The 21,408-nt window shown below is 37.7% G+C and overlaps 1 protein-coding gene across 7 annotated transcripts in view; it reads right to left on the minus strand.

Annotated features, from left to right (window-relative positions):
• Window positions 1-2,295: 2,295 nt before the first annotated feature.
• LOC132619321 (rho GTPase-activating protein REN1-like) overlaps window positions 2,296-21,408 on the minus strand; it is an 88,401-nt gene continuing 69,288 nt past the window's right edge. For 5 of the 7 annotated variants that reach the window (XM_060334257.1, XM_060334254.1, XM_060334258.1 and 2 more), the window contains 6 exons: window positions 5,655-5,768; window positions 5,435-5,571; window positions 5,016-5,085; window positions 4,012-4,221; window positions 2,950-3,202; window positions 2,296-2,829 (listed from right to left, as the gene is read on the minus strand). In XM_060334257.1, coding sequence (XP_060190240.1) covers window positions 2,996-3,202; window positions 4,012-4,221; window positions 5,016-5,085; window positions 5,435-5,571; window positions 5,655-5,768 — 738 coding nt within the window. In that variant the 3' untranslated portion in view covers window positions 2,296-2,829; window positions 2,950-2,995. Of the gene's footprint in view, window positions 2,830-2,949; window positions 3,203-4,011; window positions 4,309-5,015; window positions 5,086-5,434; window positions 5,572-5,654; window positions 5,769-21,408 lie in introns of those variants that run through there. The other 2 variants (XM_060334255.1, XM_060334259.1) reach the window with 2 other exon arrangements.

A 21,408-nucleotide genomic window follows, 5' to 3' on the forward strand; every position in this document is an offset into this window, starting at 1 on the left:
TACATAGGAGGGACTTACCTTAATGTATGAGGATGAGGAGAAGAGAGAATGGTCGTTCTAGGGCTTGAGGATGTGAAGAATGAAGTGAAAAAACAAGAAAATAAAGTTTTAAAGTTGTTGTCAGACCGGTTTTACGCCCATTTTACAGCCCATAAATCAGATTTACGGCCCATAAAGTCTACTGTGAATCTGTAATAGTGTGTTTGATTTTGGGCATTTTTACGGCCAGATTTCATGGACCGTAAATCATTTTACGGCCAAATTTCACGGACCGTAAATTCTGTCGTAAGTCGGTAGAACACTGTTTAGTAAAACGTACAAAACGTTTTGTACATATGTCTGTTGTGGCTACACCATATATGGATGGAAAGCTATTTCAAAGGTTACAGGTTTCATGTTTTACGTTTTCTGAAATTCCTTATGTATTTTTCCGAATACTAACATTAAGTAAGATCTGGTGCAAACTCGCTAGAAAACAAGCTCCGTAGAGTAGCTTCCGACTTACTTTGCCCAAAGACTCTTCTTATACCTTTTATAGGTTTCAAAACACTTCCCATCTTGGTTTCATTATATCCCCATCTTACAGGTCAACCTTAGCCCGAAGGCATGAGGTGTTACATGATGTCTTTAGCCATTGCGACTATATGTTTTACATTTTGAGAATTATTTCAGCATCTCTATTATAAAACTTATTCATACTTCATTATTTAAACATGATTTATATTCTCACATATCTTTCATGATATGTCAAGTTATGTATGTGGTTCGCTCGGTCAAGTTCAGGCACCAAGTACCAGTCTGCCCAGACCAAAGTTCGGGATATGACAGATCTTCTCACTTAATTCTTGACAGTAACCCTTGCTAAGGTTGGAAAATGTCCTAGGAGAATGCGAGGTGGTTAGACAGAGTCAAAACTATTCCAACTTCCAAACAATCATTAGTGTGAAGTTTATAAATCTATCCTAGCAATAGAGGAAGAGGAGAAAACACAAGTAACGACCAAATTACAAACCCCTCGATTCTATATAAGTAGGTCTTCAATTTTTTCAAAAATACAAAGCGCAAAAAGGGTCCCTATGTCAACCTTGGAGGTCCCAAAACAAGCTAGGTAGGTGAATAAAATTGGAGAGTATAAACTGGATTCAATCCTCAAATGGCCACTCAATTTGAGTAAACTACTTATTAAAGTCATTTTTCTTTTTTTTTTTTGTTTCTCATATGGTCATTCAAGTATGTGCATTTTCCAGTAACAATGATCAAAAGTCACTTTAAAAGTAAAAGAAAAAGGGTCAAAGTAGTCCCTTGAGTTTGGAATTTGAGTTAAAATATCCCTCATTTTTTAACATAAAATACTAACTTTTTAATGATTCAAAATAATACAATTTTAGTAAAACTCTAACAATGGTATTAAAAGTAACGAAGTACACAAAAAATTGTGATTGATAACTTCAGAAATGAAAAAAAAAATCACTGCTAAAAAAAGAATATGAAATATCCTATATGTACTCCATTTGCTTGGAAACTTAGGAGTTCAACAATAAAATAATATTTTCTATTTATTCATTTTATGAGTAATCTTTGTTTTGATAAAATAATTTAAATTAGTAGTTAATTTCTTCTACGGTAGAAATTATTGCCAGAAAATTCATAATTAATAAGGAAGACGATGAATTCCTTCAAAAAAAAAAAAAAAGACTAGGTCCTAATAGGTAAAAAATTCATATGTAAAGATTAATCATAAAGGGTTCTCATAAAGAAAAAAGCATAGCTACATATTGAAGGAGATCATCATAATAATATAAATTATTCGACATCACATAAAATGAGTAGATTCTATATCACCATTGTGTACTAAATTAATCTTTGATGTTTTCAATCTTGTAGTATTATTTGGGTGAAAATTATTTCCCCCCTTCAACCTTGCTAAAAAATTTAAATATCTCTCCCAATTTCGAACAATAGTTGTTCCTCTCCTTTATCTCATTTAAAAAATTTAGTACTTAATTTATCTTTTATGTTAACACTCTTTATTTCTTTTTACTTTTAAATATAATGATTTGTTTTTTTTTTTAATTCTATGTTATGAACTTATATGTAGGACGAACACAATCTATTTATGAAGTAAGAAAGCGAAAAATAATTGGAGGACTATTATTGTTCGGTGTTAAAAAAATAAGGGATATTTTAACTCGAAATCCAAACTTAAGGGACTACTTTGGCGCTTTTTCTTTTATTTTTAAAGTGACTTTTGACCCTTGTTACTTTTTAATGCAAATACATAAACTTGAATGACCATACGAGGAAAAAAAATGACTTTATTAGGTAATTTCCTTAAGTTGAGTGACCATATGAGGAATTTACTCTATAAACTGCTTGCAGCAATGAATTTGAAACAAGACACCGAACCTAAATAATCATGTCTCCCAAATATTCATGTCTCCCAAATATTCTCTACTGTGGATCTATCCAACTTCCTTTACAATTGAATGCCACAAGTTTTTTATCGTAGTTATTTGAGGGACATCGTTACAAGTTGTAATTGACAACGGAGGAAAGAGTTGCAAGAAAATTTTATGGCTTAGTCCAGTGGAAAACTAGTTTGACTGTCTACCAGCCATACAACTATACAAAGAGTATCAGCTGTGTCAGAACAAGCACAATCCGGTTGTGTGGCGTTTCCAACAAATGCACTACTCCTCAGATGATAGATGACCTGTACATAATCGGCTCCGGGAATTCTCAGAACTTCAACTGAGGCAACATCGGCATCACAATCAATTCTGACCAATCAAAGATCATACGCGAAAAACATGATCATCATCTTCCAATCTGAGCAAAAACAATCTATCAGATAACCATGTGGCATTCTGTAGAAAACTAAGGCAAACCAAGATAATATTAATACATGTCTCGAAAATGACTTTGGAGGATGAGAAGTTCCACTTTTACCACTTTGGAAAGCTCTCAGATTTTCCTCGTTCAGGAATTGAAGGACTTAAGATTTTGTTCCTTGATCTGGTTTATGAAGAGCTTGTTGGCTATTTGATCCACCCATGTCAGATGTTTGGCTTTGAGATGCTTGAAGCTTGTCCAGAGAGTGGTGAGATTCCGACTCTTTTTCTCTTTCAATGTTGTGCACAGGCTGACCATAATTTCCTTTGTCAAGGTTTTGGATCTCCTTTGGGACATGAGTCTGATGTTCCTTCAAGAGTTCCAAGTAGAGCCTGTTTGTTAGCTCTGAATGCAGATATTGTAGCGTTGGCTCCATGAAATTCATAGAAAGGAGCAAATTCGCCAGAAGCAAAAGATATGAAGGATAAACAGATTTTGAGCCTGTTTGGATTGGCTTATAAGTTGCCGATAAGCTGTTTTCAGCTTTTTTGAGTGTTTGGCTGGCTAGCTTAAAGTCATTTTGTGCTTAAAATAAGCCCAAAAAATTAATTGGACCCGTTTGGCTTAGCTTATCTAAAGCAGCTTATAAGCTGAAAACAACTTATAAGCTAAAAAAAATAAGTTGGACTACCCCAATTTTTTATTTTTTTTGGCTTATAAGTTGTTTCCAGCTTATAAGCTGCTTTTTTTAAGCCCATCCAAACAGGCTCTTTATAAAAAGATCAAAATTAACAGATACTACAGAACGTTTATTTTTAGACATGCTTTCTTATGGGCGGTGAAAAACAAAAAGACATTTCTTATCCAAAATACAAGGTTAAGAGCAACAAAATCTTAGTCACATGCACAAAACCTGTTCAACTTCCTCTCCTCCCAAAAGTTAAACTTTCGATGAATTAAAGTGTCTAACCAAAGCAGTCTGAAAGGTATAATGCTTGATCCAGGGATATGAGAGGTGAAGAAAGAAAGACAGGCTTTCATGCAATTTGCTGGCAGAATTTAATCTAACCTACAATATTACACTAAGTTCCCTCAACCTATGATTTATAAGGCTTTCTGCTCATTATCCACTAAATAAAAACAAAAAATTTAAACTTCGTTAAATAAATAGAAAATTACCTCATTCGTGGAACCTAAATTTCTGATACTGGTTGAAGGGCCCCTGCCCATTCCGACTTCTTCCACAGAGGAGGAATTGACCAAACCTACAGAAGAGTTGGGACTGCTTGATGAATCTGATTGCTTACTTTGAGATAGATGTTTATTTCCTGACAACTGAGATTCATTCATGTCCTTGTCACCATCTGCCTTGTTTGAACAAGTCTCAAGCTGAAGATATTTTATTTACAGCTATGTCATAAACCTTAACACATTGATAATCCGTGAATATTACAGGATAAACTGTTTTTGAGGCATCTGTATCAAGAGGAAGAAAGATATACTAACTTGCACATGAAAAAACCACAATGCACACTGACCAAGTGAATAATAAGTAATGATTCCAAACTCAATTAAGGTATACTAAAACAAGGCAAACTAAGAAGTAACTGAATTCATACTACCTAAAATACTATATAGAAAAAGTGAAACTAAGGGTGCTGGAGATTCAAGTTCTTATTGGCATCTTTTGACTAAAGGTGGTCCACGTTTTTATACAGATGTTGTGGGTGGGGGTTTGGGGCCGGGAGGGGGGGGGGGGGGGGGAGGGGAGGGTGGCGGGCGCAGTTTATAGTAGCAACACACACATCTGGAACTGCAAAAGACATTCTTCTGTATCAAGCATATCCAAAAAATACCAAAACATGTCTGCAAATGAAAAAGTCTCTAGTAGATCTCAACTGTGTAGAATGTTCACGAGGCTTATTTTCTACGTGTGCTGATATAGCATCTATGTCGTTTTCCCTTTCAATTCAATTAATATTCTTTTTTTTTGGATCGATATAAATGAGATTTTATCCACTTCTTCTTGGTAAAAAGGAAGTTAAGACATGGTACATATTGAGCACAAATCATGTATCATGCAAAATAATTTTGCTTTGATACGAAGAGTTGATAAGAAACATAGCTGATTGGCAAGCCATATTACTCTGTTTGTTCCAAAAGACACCTCCAAAAATATGTACCTTATCTCTTGTTGACTTCTCAAGATTTTGTGAAGTAGCAATACTCTCCACATCCTTCTGTTTATCACAGCTGCACCAAATAAAAATGATGAAAACAAAACCAAAATAAAGCAAGCTACTTTAAAATGACAATGCTAAGTCGTCTAATGATTTTGAAGCATCAGAATGCCCTTGAAACTAAAACCTACATGGCCAAAAGTCTTTCTGCACAAGCATCAAGAAAATAAAAAAGTGCATATCAGAGACTAGCTAGGGAAGATGCATTTTCTTTCTTTATCTTTTATTAAGAAAGATTAGAAAGCTTGCAGAAGTAGGAAGTTGGATAGCAAACCGAGCAGAGATAACAAAGTTTGACCAGAAAACAAGATTTTCCGAAGGTCATGAAGCAAATTTGAAACAAGACATGATGTGAGCTTTACTCTTTTCCTTGTAAATTTAGACTCTGCTGAGGTTGATCGCCCACATCAGGACGAAGTGTGGAACTTTCTTCGCCGTGTTTATTATGCTGCACTCCCAGATTACCTCCCTCTGCTTGAACGGTCTCCATAATCTCTTCCTTCATCCATACAACAAACAAAAGGATCACTGCCAGCATAAGCAAGCCATTTACCACAATTAACTAGTTTAGTATAAACTGACCATTCCATTAATACTGGAAGAAACAGGCGATGTGACCATAGACATGTTAACTCCAGCTTCCAGAAGTTTCCTTAACACCCTCTCCTTCTGCAGTTGCTCCTGAAGCTGTGCCACCTGACGATGCCAACAATGTCAGTATGCTTAAGGGAAAGGCTAAGATTATATTTACAACGCCCAGACAGTAAGGGCTGAATGGAGAAAAAGTACATAAATGAATACTCTTAGTTTAGCTACTTAGATGGAATTCATGGAAACTTAACGAGACAATCATTCTGGATAAATACTTCCACATTAGGGAAGACATGGTGTTAGGATCTTGTGAATTGTGTATATCAGTTAGATCAATTAGATTGATTCCTTTCCAGTAATTATGTACTTTTGATTCTCTTTCCTTTCTTAGCACATGTAGACTTCACTATTTAAACCCCAATAATTCGAAGGAATATTTTTATTTTATTTTTAAACTGATAATTTTATAATTTGAAGGAAAATCAAGCAGTACTTTTCTCTCAATTTCTCTTCCTTGTTTCATTCCTCTCATGGTATCTAATCTCATTCGAGATATTAGTCACTGTGTATTTACCAGTGACATCAGGAAGAACATTGTCATCGTGCCATTTTTTTCGGCGACTGTTACTGCATAGGTGATACAATATCGGATAGCTCAATCGCTCAAACTTCTCCAAGGCCTTGTAATAGAAGCTGAGCGAAGGACTTTCAAGCCTTACGAGCCAAGTTCGTGGAGAACGAAGCTATGGAAGCCCTTGAAGACACTGATTGGAGGGCCTTCAAGCTATTGAAGATAGCATGGAGGAAGAGTTCAAGAGCCCAAGAGTCCAAGGCCCAAAGCTTACCTCTTAAAGAAGCCCAAATGTTTGATGTGTCACTACAATTGCAAGCTTGGGTGGTTAAAAGCCGGATGTGGCTATTAGTTAAATAATTGTGGCTATGCATGTAAAGGCAAAACTATATAAGCTTGCCTTAGACTATTCTCATTCCTTAGATTGGATTTGACGAAGAAGCTCTTTTGAGTGTAGTTTCTCCTTGTATGGAGTTAGGTTTAGGTAGGATTAGCTAGTGTTAGGGTCAGTGGGTGGAATCCTTTTCTCTTAACTTAGAACCTCTTTGGATAATCTTGGATTAGATTTCCATGTATGAGTTTAAGTTTCTTTTCTCCCTTGGATTAATTCATGTTTTGTCTGTTGATTGATAGGTGTTGGTAACCAGTCCAATGTTGATTAATCACAACAATTAGTTGTTTAAATCCTTTCTTTCATCTATTCTCATCTCCTATTTCTTCATTCTCATCTATTGATTTCTTCCTATCTTAATTTCTGCGTATTTGTTGTTTGATCCCGCGTATCCCCAAGTTGGATCGTATCATTTTTTTTGGCGCCTGTTACTGTGTAGGTGTTACCTTACTTGTTGTGGGTGTTGAACATTAACCAACACCACTGAGACAAAATTCTTTCTTCTGTAGGTCTCGTTCAATTCAATCTATGTCGACCAATCCACCTTCCGCTACATTCCAACCATCGGAGTTCTAGTCCAAGGAGGACATTCAACTCTGGGGAGGTAAAATTTTCCAGCGAGTCCATTACTAGTTTGTGACTACTTTTCACACTATTTTCTGGCACTTGGGATCATACAACATTTGATAACAATTTCCCTCTCCTGATTTGAAATTACTTCATCAATTATTTAATACTTTAGGTGTTGAAATTCCTTTGATTCATCAAACTGTCGCTCTAAATGAATGTCTGTACTGCTAAAAATCGAACCAAGTGGTCACAGTAGAACCCTTGGTGGGTGGTGCAAACTACCTATCTTGGTCTTCTTTTGTTCAATTATGGTGCAAAAGACAAGGTGCTCAAGAAGAATAAATTTAACAGGCTATGAATATTGATGAAAAGGTTTGGGGAGAACAGGAAAAGATTGATGCTCAATTGTGTAGCCTCCTATGGAAGTTTATTGATCAAAAATGATATACATTTGTTTCTCTCATTTCAGACTTGCTTTTTGGTTAGGAAAAAAACTCATGCTTTATATACAAATAACATCTCCCGCCTTTATAATGTGATTTCTCGGTTGACTAGCCTTTTTGGATATGTCTACCTAACTTGGACAGGTTCAAGTAGTTATGGAAAGTTGAACAAGTTGTTGCCCACCACTACCACTATTAACAAACAATAGGAGCAACGTCACAAGGTGCTTTTAGTTCTTGAACTTGTTGGGGTCTGTTTGATATTGACTCGATATGTGACCAGATTCTTGCTAGTCCTGCTGTCAAATGCAGATCCAGGATTTAAGCTCACATAATATTTTTAAAGTCACAGATTCATATCTACTGTTTATAATATTTACACATAAATTAATACTCCGAACTCAGAAGTACCGATTCATATGAACTTGGTACTAACAAGCTTCATCCGCCCCTGACTGTCGCTACAGTGGATGATTTGTTCCCTTAACTATTACGGCTTGTCGCACCACCTCTTGATATCACCTACTATTCTACTTAGTCACCGACTTCTCTGATGTAGTATCTCATACTGAAAAGGAAAATAGGGGTGGGGTCATTCCGAAAAAACTCTGTCGAAATGTAGCTTTTCTCAAATTCTCTCATACTCGTGAAATGTGTTATTCTTTATATGGTCAACCTTCTAGAAATACTCATATAGCTCAGACTGAGTCTGTTGATAAACCAACCAATCTGACGTCCTCCTTATTTGAGGCAGAGTATATTAATTTTTTTCAGTATCAGACCAATAAGCAGGCATCATCTCTACAAGTAGCTTCAGTTTCTCAAACCGGTAATCATGTAGCTACTATCTCATAGTCTACCACCCTTGGACCTTGGGCCATTAACTCACGATCTTTTGTCTCAAATTTGCTAATAACCGTGAAAAGTATTACTCTTTGCATGGTCGGCCTTTTAGAAACGCTCATTCTTTCCCAAGTTCGAGCAAATGCAATGCGACATTCAGGCAAAAAAGGGCTGGGTCCGATCTGCGCATACATCACCAAAGAATTGCTGAGACTGAGTCCGTCAGTAACCCAACGACTCCAATGTTCTACCTATATGTCTATATAAGGCAGAGTATAATGACCTCCTTTAGACGAGTAAAAGCATCATCCCTACAAGTAGCTTTGATGCTCAGATGGGTGATCATCCTACTATCTCATAGTCTACCATCCTTGGACCTTCGGCTATTGACTCAAATGCTTCTTATCACATTTCTGGGAACAAATCTCTTTTGTTTACCATTACTAACTTCCAATCTCTTTCAATTGTTACCTTGGCTAATGAATCTCAGACCATGGCGACTAGCGTTACTCAAGCTAATACTTTACCAGCCTTGACGTTATATTATATTATTTATGTTCCTCGTTGTCCTTTTAGCCTTAAATCAGTTCGACGTTGCCTAGTATCCTAAGCTGTTAAATATTATTCTTTAATGACTTATCGTACAGGACGGTAGTACGAGAAGGTTGATTTTCTCAAGGCATGAGAGTCGCATGGAATTTATTACTTCACCTCCCAGCTCCACTACAGCTTCTAACTATCGAGAATTAATTCATATGGGGTATTGTTGATTGATTGATATAGGAGTAATTGATATTGATTGTAACAGATTATGTAAATTTTTCTTTATTTAGCTGTAGGACTTATCGTATAAGAACTCATTCTCATGTGACAAAAATTCATCCATAAATATAAAGAAGCCTTTTCTTCTTCTTGAAATCTTCGTATCAGAGCCGTTGTTGCCCTTTTGAGGTGAGTTATCATCCTCTGCAGCACCAGGGTTCCCTTTTTTTTCAAGGAGGTTGAATTATTCTCCCTCCTAGTGGCTGTCCGCGACCTAAATTCTTTCCGGTCCAATTATTTGAAAGAGTAACACCACCACAGTGTCCCTCTGCTCCCGCGACCTAAACCATAAAGCCTCTCCAGCGGATTCATCCCCACTCACCTCCACGCGCCACCCAAAGTTTCAGCGCCGGTGACGCGTAAGATCCACGCGCTAGCGCGTGAGACATTTTCCTGTAACCTTTTCTGGACTCTTTTCTTCCGTTGGGGTCGTCGGTTCATTCCTAGCCATCCATACCAGTGTCGATTTTTTTCAATCACTGGAACTAGGGTTCCGATGTGATAGAACTATTCTGGCGAAATCTAGTCTTTTCCAGGATTTCTTTTTCAGATCTACAGTGTTACCGGCGTGATGGTAATGTTCCGACCCTACATGAGCAATTTTTTACACCTTCAGTCACTGTACCGATGCTTCAGCAACTTTTTCCGGCGTGCTGCAAATATACTTCTGGTTTGGTACTAATTTTTCAGATCCTGAACTTTTTTTTTTTGGATTATTCATTATAAAAGCTACGCGGAATACGAAGGGAGCAGACAATAGTTACTAGATGGGGCGGGTATGTATCATGCTTGGTCAAGGTCTTGCTTGCTTTTTATTAATCTAGGAAATTGATTGGGTATATCAATATAGAAAAGTGACAGACTCTAGCTATAGTCGATGCGATTCTGATAATTCCCTTACGATGACATGGCTTCTGAACACTACGCACCCTCAAATTTCTAAGGAATACTTATTGTTTGATACTGCTGAAAAGATATGAAATTCAAGCGAACTTACTCTCGCAAGGGAAATGATGCCCAGATCTTTGAAATTTGAAACAAAATCCACGCCAACTAAGCAAGGTCAGTTGACTATCACTGATTATTATTTCGAGCTGAGTTATGGAAGGAGATTGACTACTGTTGATTTGTGAATATCTGATTATGATCAGATCTGATTTTGTAAGATCTTAATTGATCTGATATGCTATTAGATGCTTTAGGAAATTAGATCAAATAAAATCATCCCTTGATTATCAAATCTGCTAGAATCAAGGGATCAGATAGCTAGTTTGTTTGTTTGTTTCTACTATAAATTTGTACCTCTACAGATGAATAAAGTGTGCAACTTTGGTACCAAAACTTTCATGGTATCAGAGCAGCTTTATTCTTGTGTTGCTCATGACTAAAACAGCATTTACTGGGCAACGTCACCCAGCGGCATCAACAGAAGCCGAGAGTTCTGTTAACAAAGTTCCGACCGAGACAACTATGAACCAAGGCGGAGATTCCTCTCGTTTGTCTTTTCAGCTTACTTCTCACAAGCTGAATGGCAAGAATTATTTGGAATGGGTGCAATCTATTCGTTTGGCTATTGATGGTCGAGGAAAACTTGAACACCTAACTGGAGAGACAAAAAAGCCTGAACCAGGAGACCCAAAAATGAACGCCTGGAGATCAGAAAACTCAATGGTAATTGCTTGGCTACTAAACTCCATGGAACCTGCCATAGGTAGACCATATTTGTTTCTTCCCACTGCTAGGGATTTTTGGGAGGCTGTTAGAGAGACTTATTCTGACGAAGAAAATGCTTCTCAGATTTTTGAATTAAAAATTAAACTGTGGAAAGCTAGGCAGGGGGGAAGGGGTGTTACTATTTACTATAATGAGATGGTTTCCTTATGGCAAGAATTAGATCAATGCTATAATGATGAATGAGAGTGTCCTAAGGATAGTGTAAAAGCAATGAAAAAAGAAGAAAATGAGAGGTTATATCTATTTCTAGCAGGATTGAACCAAGAATTTGATGAACTTCGTTCACGAATTCTTGGAAAAAACCCACTGCCCACTTTGAGGGAAACTTTTTTTGAGATTAGGTGAGAAGAAACAAGGAGCAATGTTATGCTAAAATTAGACTCTAATATGGAAGGAAAAAATATAGATTCCTCTGCTCTAGTTGCAGCGAAAAATGAAAATGACAAGAAAAAGAAGCCGTGGTGTGATCTTTCCAAAAAATAATGGCACACTCGTGAGACCTGCTGGAAAATCCATGGGAAACCACCTAACTGGAAGAAAAAGGGGGCAGACAACCGTGGCAGCCAGGCCTTTCAGAGTTCCAGCGAAGAATCAGGGCTGCAACCTTCACCAAGGAGCAATTAGAGCTACTGCACAAACTTCTCCATTCTCAACTCCAAACCAGTAAACCCGATCCTTCCACTCCCACTTGTTCTTTTTCCCCGACAGGTACTGTACCATCTGTTTTTATAAGTACAAATTCAACAGGGGTTAGTGATCACATGACATGGACTTCCCATTTTTTCTCGACTTACACTCCTGCAGGAAATAAAAAAGTCAGAGTTGCTGATGGTTCCTTCCCAACAATTTCCGGAAAAGGGACAAAATTAACCCCTTATTGGACTCTTTTTGATGTCCTTCATGTTCCAAAATTGTCTTGCAATCTTGTGTCCATCAGCAAATTGATTCGAAACCTTAATTGTCGTGCTATCTTTGACTCTACTTCATGTGTATTTTAGGACAAGGTCTCGGGGAGGACGATTGGCAATGCTAGAGAGTCTGAAGGTCTCTATTTTCTTGAAGATGGTGACAAATCAGCAAATTTTAGTTCAACTTGTTTGAATTCTGTTCTAGTTGATAATAAAGTCATGTTATGGCACTGTAGACTTAGTCATCCTAGTTTTCATTATTTGAAACTCTTGTTACCTCAGTTATTTATGATTAAAAGTCCATCTTCTTTCCAGTGTGAATTTTGTGAAATGGCTAAACACCGACGTTCATCTTTTTCTTCCCAAAAATATCATGCCACAAAACCCTTCAAGTTAATCCATAGCGATGTTTGGGGACCTTCTAGGGTAGCAACTATAAATGGAAAAAGGTGGTTTGTGAGTTTCATAGATGATCACACTAGACTAAGTTGGGTGTACCTATTGAAAGACAAAGGGGAAGTAAAACATATGTTTGAGGCTTTTTATGTTATGGTTGAGACACAATTTAATAAGAAGATTCAAATATTTCGGAGTGATAATGGGAGAGAGTTTTTGAATGACCAGCTAGGCAATTTTTTCACTTCCAAGGGAATAGTGCACCAAAGTTCTTGTCCTAATACACCCCAACAAAATGGAATAGCCGAGAGAAAAAATAGGCATCTTACGGAAGTAACTAGAGCCTTATTATTCATAAGTGGAGTCCCTAAATTTCTTTGGGGAGAAGCTATTTTGACAGCCACCTATCTTATTAATAGGATGCCTTCCCGTGTTCTAGATTTTAAAACCCCTTCCAGTATGTTCAAGACATACTTTCCTACTTCTAGATTGACTGCTGATCTAGCTTTGAGAGTTTTTGGGTGTAGTGTATTTGTTCATGTTCATGATCATAATAGGAGTAAACTTGATCCACGTGCTAAAAAATGTGTTTTTGTTGGCTATGCTCCTAGTCAAAAGGGATACAAGTGTTATCACCCAAATACTAGGAAGATCATTGTCACAATAGATGTCACCTTTTTTGAATCTCAATTGTTTTTTGGAACTCATCTTCAGGGGAAGAAACATAGTGAAGATTCGAGGGATAATAAGGAACCTCTTGACCTCACATGTGAGAAACAAAATGATCCAGGTTTTATGATAGACACTGGAAATAGTACCTTTGGTAATAACAACCTTGAGAAGGTAAGAGATCACAGCTTAAATAATGAAAATGAAAAAACTGAGTCAATAGAACCTTTTCATGATACAATTAATGACAAGAACAGGGAACAAACAAGGGAATTACAGGTTTATACGAGGAGAAATCGGAACCAAGAAAAAGAGACTAAGGACTCTCATCAGAACCAAACGTCCGCCCCGGAAGATCTCGTTGATATACAAGGTAATTCTCCAGAACCTAACTCTAATTTACCCCTTGTTACTTTAGACTTGATCTTCCGATTGCCAAACGTAAAGGGGTAAGAAAAGTCACCAACCACCCCATGTCAAATTTTGTGTCATATAGAAACTTGTCCCCTTTCTATGTAGCTTTTCTTTCTCAATTATCTGGAATGGAGATACCAAGAAATATGCAGGATGCTTTGAAAGTTCCCGAGTGGAAGGAGGCAATTCTAGATGAGATGAACACTCTTGATAGAAATAAAACCTGGGAAATGGCGGAATTACCACGTGGAAAGAAAATAGTGGGCTGCAAGTAGGTGTTCACCATCAAGTTTAAATCAGATGGGTCCCTAGAGAGGTATAAGGCGCGTTTGGTAGCAAAAGGGTTCACTCAAACGTACGGGATTGACTAGACGTTCGCTTCAGTTGCCAAGTTGGACTCAATCAGGGTTCTTCTAACCATTGCTGCCAACCTTGATTGGCCACTTCAACAACTAGATGTGAAGAATGCATTCTTGAATGGAAAACTCGAAGAAGAAGTCTACATGGATCCTCCTCCGAGTTTTGAAGAAAGGTATGGAACTAGAGTGTGCAAGCTAAAAAAATCTCTCTATGGGCTCAAACAATCTCCAAGAGCTTGGTTTGAGAGGTTTACTCAGTTTGTGAAAAAACAAGGATACACTCAAGGGCAAGCAGATCATACCATATTCATTCGACATTCACTTGAGGGAAAGACAACTATCCTAATAGTGTATGTTGATGCTATCATACTTATAGGAGATGACTTGTCAGAAATGAAGAATTTAAAAAATCAATTGGCCGCGAAGTTCGAGATCAAAAATTTGGGCCAATTGAAATATTTTCTTGGCATGGAAGTAGCGAGATCAAAAGAAGGCATCATGGTGTCACAAAGGAAGTATGTACTAGATCTTTTGATAGAGACAAGGATGAGTGGTTGTCGTCTAGCTGAAACACCTATTGATCCGAATATAAAATTCGGATACAAAGAAGGAAATTCAATTGACCAAAGTCAATATCAGAGACTAGTGGGAAAGTTGATCTACTTGTCATACACTCGACTTGATATAGCTTTTGTTGTAAGCTTAGTCGGTCAATTCATGCACTCTCCAAAGGAAGAGCACCAAGAAGCGGTCTACAGGATTCTAAGATATCTAAGAAGTTCACGAAAGGGTTGTTTTCAAAAAAAAAAAAAAAAACAACAACAAAGGAGCATTGAAAGCTTTACAGATGCGGATTGGGCAGGTTCTACTACTGACAGGAGGTCTACGTCTGGATATTGTACATTTATCTGGGAAAATCTCGTGACTTGGAGGAGTAAAAAGCAGAATGTCGTAGCCCGTAGCAGTGCCGAAGCTGAATATCGATCTATGGCTCATGGGATCTGTGAGATGATTTGTCTCAAGAAGATGATGGAAGATCTGAAAAAACTGTTTGCTCTACCAATGAAGTTGCACTGTGACAACAAAACCACCATAAGTATTGCTCACAATCCAGTTCAACATGATAGAACAAAGCATGTTGAAGTGCATAGGCACTTCATAAAAAAGAAGATTGAAGAAGAAAGTGTGTGCATGCCTTTTGTCCCAACAAATCAGCAAATTGCGGATATTTTCACAAAAGGACTGTTTAAACCAAAATTTGAAATTCTTGTAAGCAAGGTAGGCATGACAGATATTTACATGCCAACTTGAGGGGGAGTGTTGATTTGTGAACATCTGATTATGATGAGATCTGATTTTGTAAGATCTTAATTGATCTGATAAAATCAGATCTGATATGCTATTAGATGTTTTAGGAAGTTGCACTGTGACAACAAAACCGCCATAAGTATTGCTCACAATCCAGTTCAACATGATAGAACAAAGCATGTTGAAGTGCATAGACACTTCCTAAAAGAGAAGATTGAAGAAGTGTGTGCATGCCTTTTGTCCCAACAAATCAGCAAATTGCGGATATTTTCACAAAAGGACTGTTTAAACCAAAATTTGAAATTCTTGTAAGCAAGGTAGGCATGACAGATATTTACATGCCAACTTGAGGGGGAGTGTTGATTTGTGAACATCTGATTATGATGAGATCTGATTGTGTAAGATCTTAATTGATCTGATAAAATCAGATCTGATATGCTATTAGATGTTTTAGGAAATTAGATCAAATAAAATCATCCTTTGATTATCAAATATGCTAGAATCAAGGGATAAGATAGCTAGTTTGTTTGTTTGTTTCTACTATAAATTTGTATCTCTACAGATGAATAAAGTGTGCAACTTTGGTACCAAAACTTTCAACTACTACCAGGACCTCCAAGCGAAGTGTACCAATGATGCACTTCGCTTTCAACAATTGGTTGAAAAGGAAAGGGTCTATGATTTTCTGTCAGGTTTGAACCAAGAATATGATCAGATCAAGTTCAAGTTTTGGGTAAATTCATTTTCTTTCTCTCCAGGATGCATATTTTTATCTTCAACTGGAAGAGAGTCAAATGGGAGCCATGCTTTATTCTACACCAACTGAGAAGCAGTATTATCAAAGGCGTGCTTAAGCCCTAAAACGAGGCTCAAAACATGTTGAGCGCTTCGCCTCGCTTTATGTGCGCTTCAGTGTCGTCATTAAGGCTCTAAGACATACTTTTCCTTGCCAATGAGCCTCTCTTGACGAGGTGACACTAGATGATTGATATTTCACTTTATCATAATATTTTTACAATTTCTTTGTCCATATATTTGTTATTCATGCTTATTATTATTAATCTTGGACTAAACATATATATATTTGTATTATTGTACCATTGCGCTTTTTTCCATTAAAGCGCACGCTTTATTTGCACTTTGCGCTTAAAGCCCCAGCTGACCTTAGAGGTTTTTTGCGCTTTTCGCTTTTGATAACACTGCTGAGAAGGTTGGGTTAGTTGTGTCTCATGAGCAACCAAGGGCAATCACTTCTAATAAAGATCACCTGCATTGTGATTATTGTGGTAGATCAAAGCATAGTAGAGAGACATGCTGGATATTACATGGCAAGCCGACTAGAGGTCGTGGAGGCAAGCATATAGGTCCATCAAGGGGTTAGGCTAATATTGCAGAAAATGTGGAGAAATGCAGAGACACTACTTCTGGAGAGACTTTTTCTTCAGGTGAAGTTCAACATCTTCGCTGTCTTCTGAACAAACTTGACTCTTCTGGTGTTGTCAGTTCCATTATGTGCAGTCACATATAGCTTTTAATGCTCAACTTTATTCTTTGATAATTGATTCTAGTGCGTATAGACATATGACAGGCTTCTAAAGGCTTTCAAAACTACTCTCCTAGTCCCAAAGGAGATTATGTCAGAATAGCTAATGGCTCTCTTACCCCTGTCTTTGGAATATGTTCAGTCTTTTGTACTCCTGATATTACCTTATTATCCATTCTTCATGCACTTGAATTTCCTGTTAACTTGTTATTTGTTAGCTCCATCACCAAAGAACTAAATTGTAGTGTCGAATTTTTCTTAGATTATTGTGTTTTTCAGGACCTTCAAACAAGGAAGAAGATTGGCAGTGGTAGATTGCATGATGGCTTATATTTAATAGATGTAACTCGAGACTCTGGGCCTTTTCTTTTTTGGAAAAATTAAGGATGTCAACCGAAAAGTAATACTGCGACATAGAAAGTGGGGGCACCCTTTATTTTTTGCTTTAAAGAATTATATCCTAGTTTGTTTTCGAGAACTGAGTTTGAATATCGTTTTGGATTCTTGTGAATATGTCAAGCATAGTAAAAACTCTTATCCTTTGAGTGATAATAAAAGTACAATTCCCTTTTCGACTATTTATTCTGATGAAATCCTACTCAAACACTTTTTTCCCGGTAGTCTGGTTTATTACTTTGCAATAGAATGACATGGGTATATCTGTTAAAAGCCAAAAGTGAAGTATTCTCCTGTTTTCAATCATTTCATAGGATGCTTTGAACTCAGTTTGAGGCTAAGATAAAGATTTTTTGAACTGACAATAGCACAAAATACATGGATAAAACTTTTGAGCTTACTTGGAGTCTTTTGGGATAATCCATCAAACTAGTTATCCTTATACTAGTGCCAAAAATGGGGTTGCCTTTTTTTTTCTTTTTTTTTTTTTGATGAAAAAAATGCGGTTGCTCAAAAGTAAAATAGGCATTTGTTAGAAGTAGCAAGATCTCTTTTGTTTACCATGAATCTACCGGAACCTTACTGAGAGGATGCCATTCTAGTAGTTTCTTACCTCATCAATAGAATTCCCTTAAAACCCTCAATGTTCAGAGTCCCTTGGAAGCTCTAAAGGGTAAGAATGACTATATTGTTCCTCCAAAAGGTATTTGGGTTTGCTTGCTTTGTTCACACTAGGAACTCTGGGAAACTTGATCCTAGAGCTCTTAATGTGTCTTTATTGGGTATTCTCCAACATAGAAAGGGTACAAATGCTATCAACCTCCTTCCAGAGATCCTTTGTCAGCATGGATATTACCTTTCGAGAATCTAAGTGTTACACCATCACCTCTTCAACAGGAGAATTATAAGGAAAGAAATGGTTTTTCCTAGTTCCATTGTTGAAACTACTGCCACAAGGGAAAGTGAAACTGGGGAAAGAATTCATGGGAAGATTGTTGAGCGTTAAGATAGGCCTAATGTGATAACTTTCTCGAGGAGAAATAGAGCACAAGAAGCCATCATGCACTCTGCCGAAGCCGAACCGTCTTCTTCTGGCGAGTATTTACATTTTCTAATGAGTTAGATTTGCCTATTGCTCATAGGAAAGGAGTCAGATCTTGCACCAAACACCGTTTATCTTACTTTGTCTCCTAAATTCTTTGTCTCCCTTCTATAAGCCTTTGCCTCGTCTATTTTTTCGATGTTTGTTCCTTTGTAAAACATAAATCTGATGGTTCCATTGAAAGATTCAAAGCAAAACTGACTGCTAAGGGATTCACTCAGACTTATGGAGTTGATTATCAAGAGACATTGGCTCCTGTTGCAAAAATGAACTCTATTAGAATTCTTTTGTCTTGTACATATAACAGTTTGATGTGAAGAATGCATTTCTTCATGGAGACTTAAAAGAAGAGGTGTACGTGGAGATTCCACCTGGTTTTGGTACTTAACAAAGTCAAGGAACGGTACGCAGACTGAAAAAGCTTGTACAAATTGAAGCAAACTTCTAGAGCTTGGTTTGACAGATTCTGCAAAGCAATGATCTCCTTCGGTTACCAACAACGCAATGTTGATCACACCCCGTTCATAAGACATCAAGAGGGTAAACTCACTCTTCTTATAGTTTATATTGATGACATAGTAATGGCAGGAGATGACAAGGAGGAGTTGAACCGATTGAAGAAGTTGTTGGCACAGGAACTTGAGATCAAAAATCTAGAAAAATAGCAGTATTTCTTGGGAATTGAGGTTGCTAGATCAAAAAGAGGAATCTTTATTTCTCAAAGAAAGTTTATTATGGATCTCTAGAAAGAAACGGGAATGATAGGTTGCAAACCAGAAGAATCGCCCATTTAAAGCAATCACAAACTATAGAGCGGAGTTGGAGAATCTGTTGATAAGGATTGATATCAGAGGCTGGTTGGAGAGCTCACTTATCTCTCACACTAGACCAAAAATAGCTTATTCAGTCAGACTGATGATAAGTTCATGCATGATCCCAGAGATCCCCATATGAAAGTTGTCTTTCACATTTTGCGATATTTGAGTTTGTCCCAAGGGAAGGCCTACTTTTCTCCGGACATGGTCGCCTCCAAATAGAAGCTTTTACAGATGTGAATTAGGCTGGACCTCTATATGACAAAAGATCTACATCCGGTTACGGTACACTTGTATTAGGAAACCTGGCACTTCGAGAAGTAAGAAGCAAAGTTTGGTTGCTAGATCAAGCACGGAGGCAAAATATAGAGGTATGCCCAGGGTGTTTGTGAACTTTTGTGGTTGCAAAAGCTACTGGAGGAATTGAGATTGTCTACAAAAAGAAAATTTTCCTTGTATGGTGACAAGAAGGCTGCAATCTATATAGCTCATAATCCAGTCTAGCATGACCGAACAAAGCATGTTGAAATTGATCGACACTTCATCAAAGAAAAAGTTACGAGTGGTGTGTTGAGTTTGTTCCACGTGTCATAAGAGAAGCAGCTAGCTGATGTGTTTAACAAAGGCCTCAACAAACAGATTCCATACTGCAAGTTGGGCATGTGCGACATCTTTACACCAACTTGAGGGGGAGTGTTGATTGATTGATATAGGAGTAATTGATATTGATTGATATTGTATTGAATGTAATTGACAATGTAATATTTGCTTTCCTTATTTAGTCGTAGGACTTATTGTGTAAGAACTCATTCTCATGGGATGTAAATTCATTAAAAAAATACGAAGAAGCATTTTCTTCTTCTTGAAATCTTCAGATATCCTAGCTTATCCAAACGTAAAAAATTGGTACCTAGTTTGACAGTTTTTTGTCATGTCAACTAGGGAAACACACCCGATCTACATTTCCAAGTCGTCCTAATAATCGTACAAAATATCCATTTCATTTGGTTCATTCTAATTTTTGCAATCCTAGTAGAGCTAGTTCAACGGTGGGATTTTAGTATTTTGTTAGTTTCATTGATGATTACTCAATACAACAACAACAACAACAACAAGCCCAGTATAATCCCACCATGTGGGGTCTGGGGAGGGTAGAGTGTACGCAGACCTAACCCCCACCTTGAAAGGTAGGGCGGCTATTTCCGAAAGACCCTCGGCTCAAGAGAGGAGAACAAGAGAGGAAAAACAAGACAAAAGGTCAAATAGGACCAAGCATATTGAAAACAATATGAAAACAACGAATAACAAAAGCGAGAAAGTCATAGTAGAACAGTCCGGAAAGAAAGGAGCATTAACGACTATAGATAAATAAGATAATCAAAGTACAACGGCCCAACAAATATAAGCAGCAATCAAATGCAGAAATCAAATGGCAATAAACAAATCAGCAAAACTACAACTACTATGGTGAAAGGATAAGCCACCTAGCCTTCTATCCTAATCTGAGTCCTCCACAACCTCCTCTCTAAGGTCATGTCCTCGGTAAGCTGAAACTGTGTCGTATCCTGTCTAATCACCTCTCCCCAATACTTCTTCGGCCTCCCTTTGCCTCTCCTAAAACCGTCCATAGCCAACCTCTCACACCTCCGCACTGGGGCATCTATGTCTCTCCTCTTCACATGCCCAAACCATCTCAGCCTCGCTTCCCGCATCTTGTCCTCCACCGATGCCACTCCCACCTTGTCTCGGATATCTTCATTCCTAATTCTATCCCTCCTACTGTGCCCACACATCCACCGCAGCATTCGCATTTCCGCGACTTTCATCTTCTGAACGTGAAATTTCTTGACTGGCCAACACTCCGCCCCGTACAATAAAGTCGGTCTAACCACCACTTTGTAGAACTTGCCTTTAAATTTTGGTGGCACTTTCTTATCACACAGCACTCCGGAGGCGAGCCTCCACTTCATCCACCCTGCACCAATGCGATGTGAAACATCGTCGTCGATATCCCCATCTCCCTGTATAATAGACCCAAGATACTTGAAGTTTCCTTTCTTTTGAATGGCCTGGGTACTAAGCTTCACTTCCTCGTCAGCCTCACGCGGTAGGCCATTGAACCTGCACTCCAAGTATTCTGTCTTGGTCCTACTCAATTTAAATCCTTTAGACTCCAACGTCTGTCTCCAGCCCTCCAGCTTATCGTTAACTCCGTTGCGAGTCTCGTCAATCAGGACTATGTCATCCGCGAACAACAAACACTACTCAATATGTACTTGAATTTTCTTAATGAAAGATTGTTCTGAGTTATTTTCTATATTTCAAACTTTGTGAGCTAAAATACAAAATCAGTTTGGTGTTTCTCTGTCCTTTCCACAGTAATAATCCACTTGTATATATCTATCCTCTCAATTTCAACAGTTTATGGCTTCCTATGAAATTATTCATTAGACATCTTATC

Source organism: Lycium barbarum, chromosome 11 (genome assembly GCF_019175385.1).
Source record: "Lycium barbarum isolate Lr01 chromosome 11, ASM1917538v2, whole genome shotgun sequence".
Lineage (NCBI taxonomy): Eukaryota > Viridiplantae > Streptophyta > Magnoliopsida > Solanales > Solanaceae > Lycium > Lycium barbarum.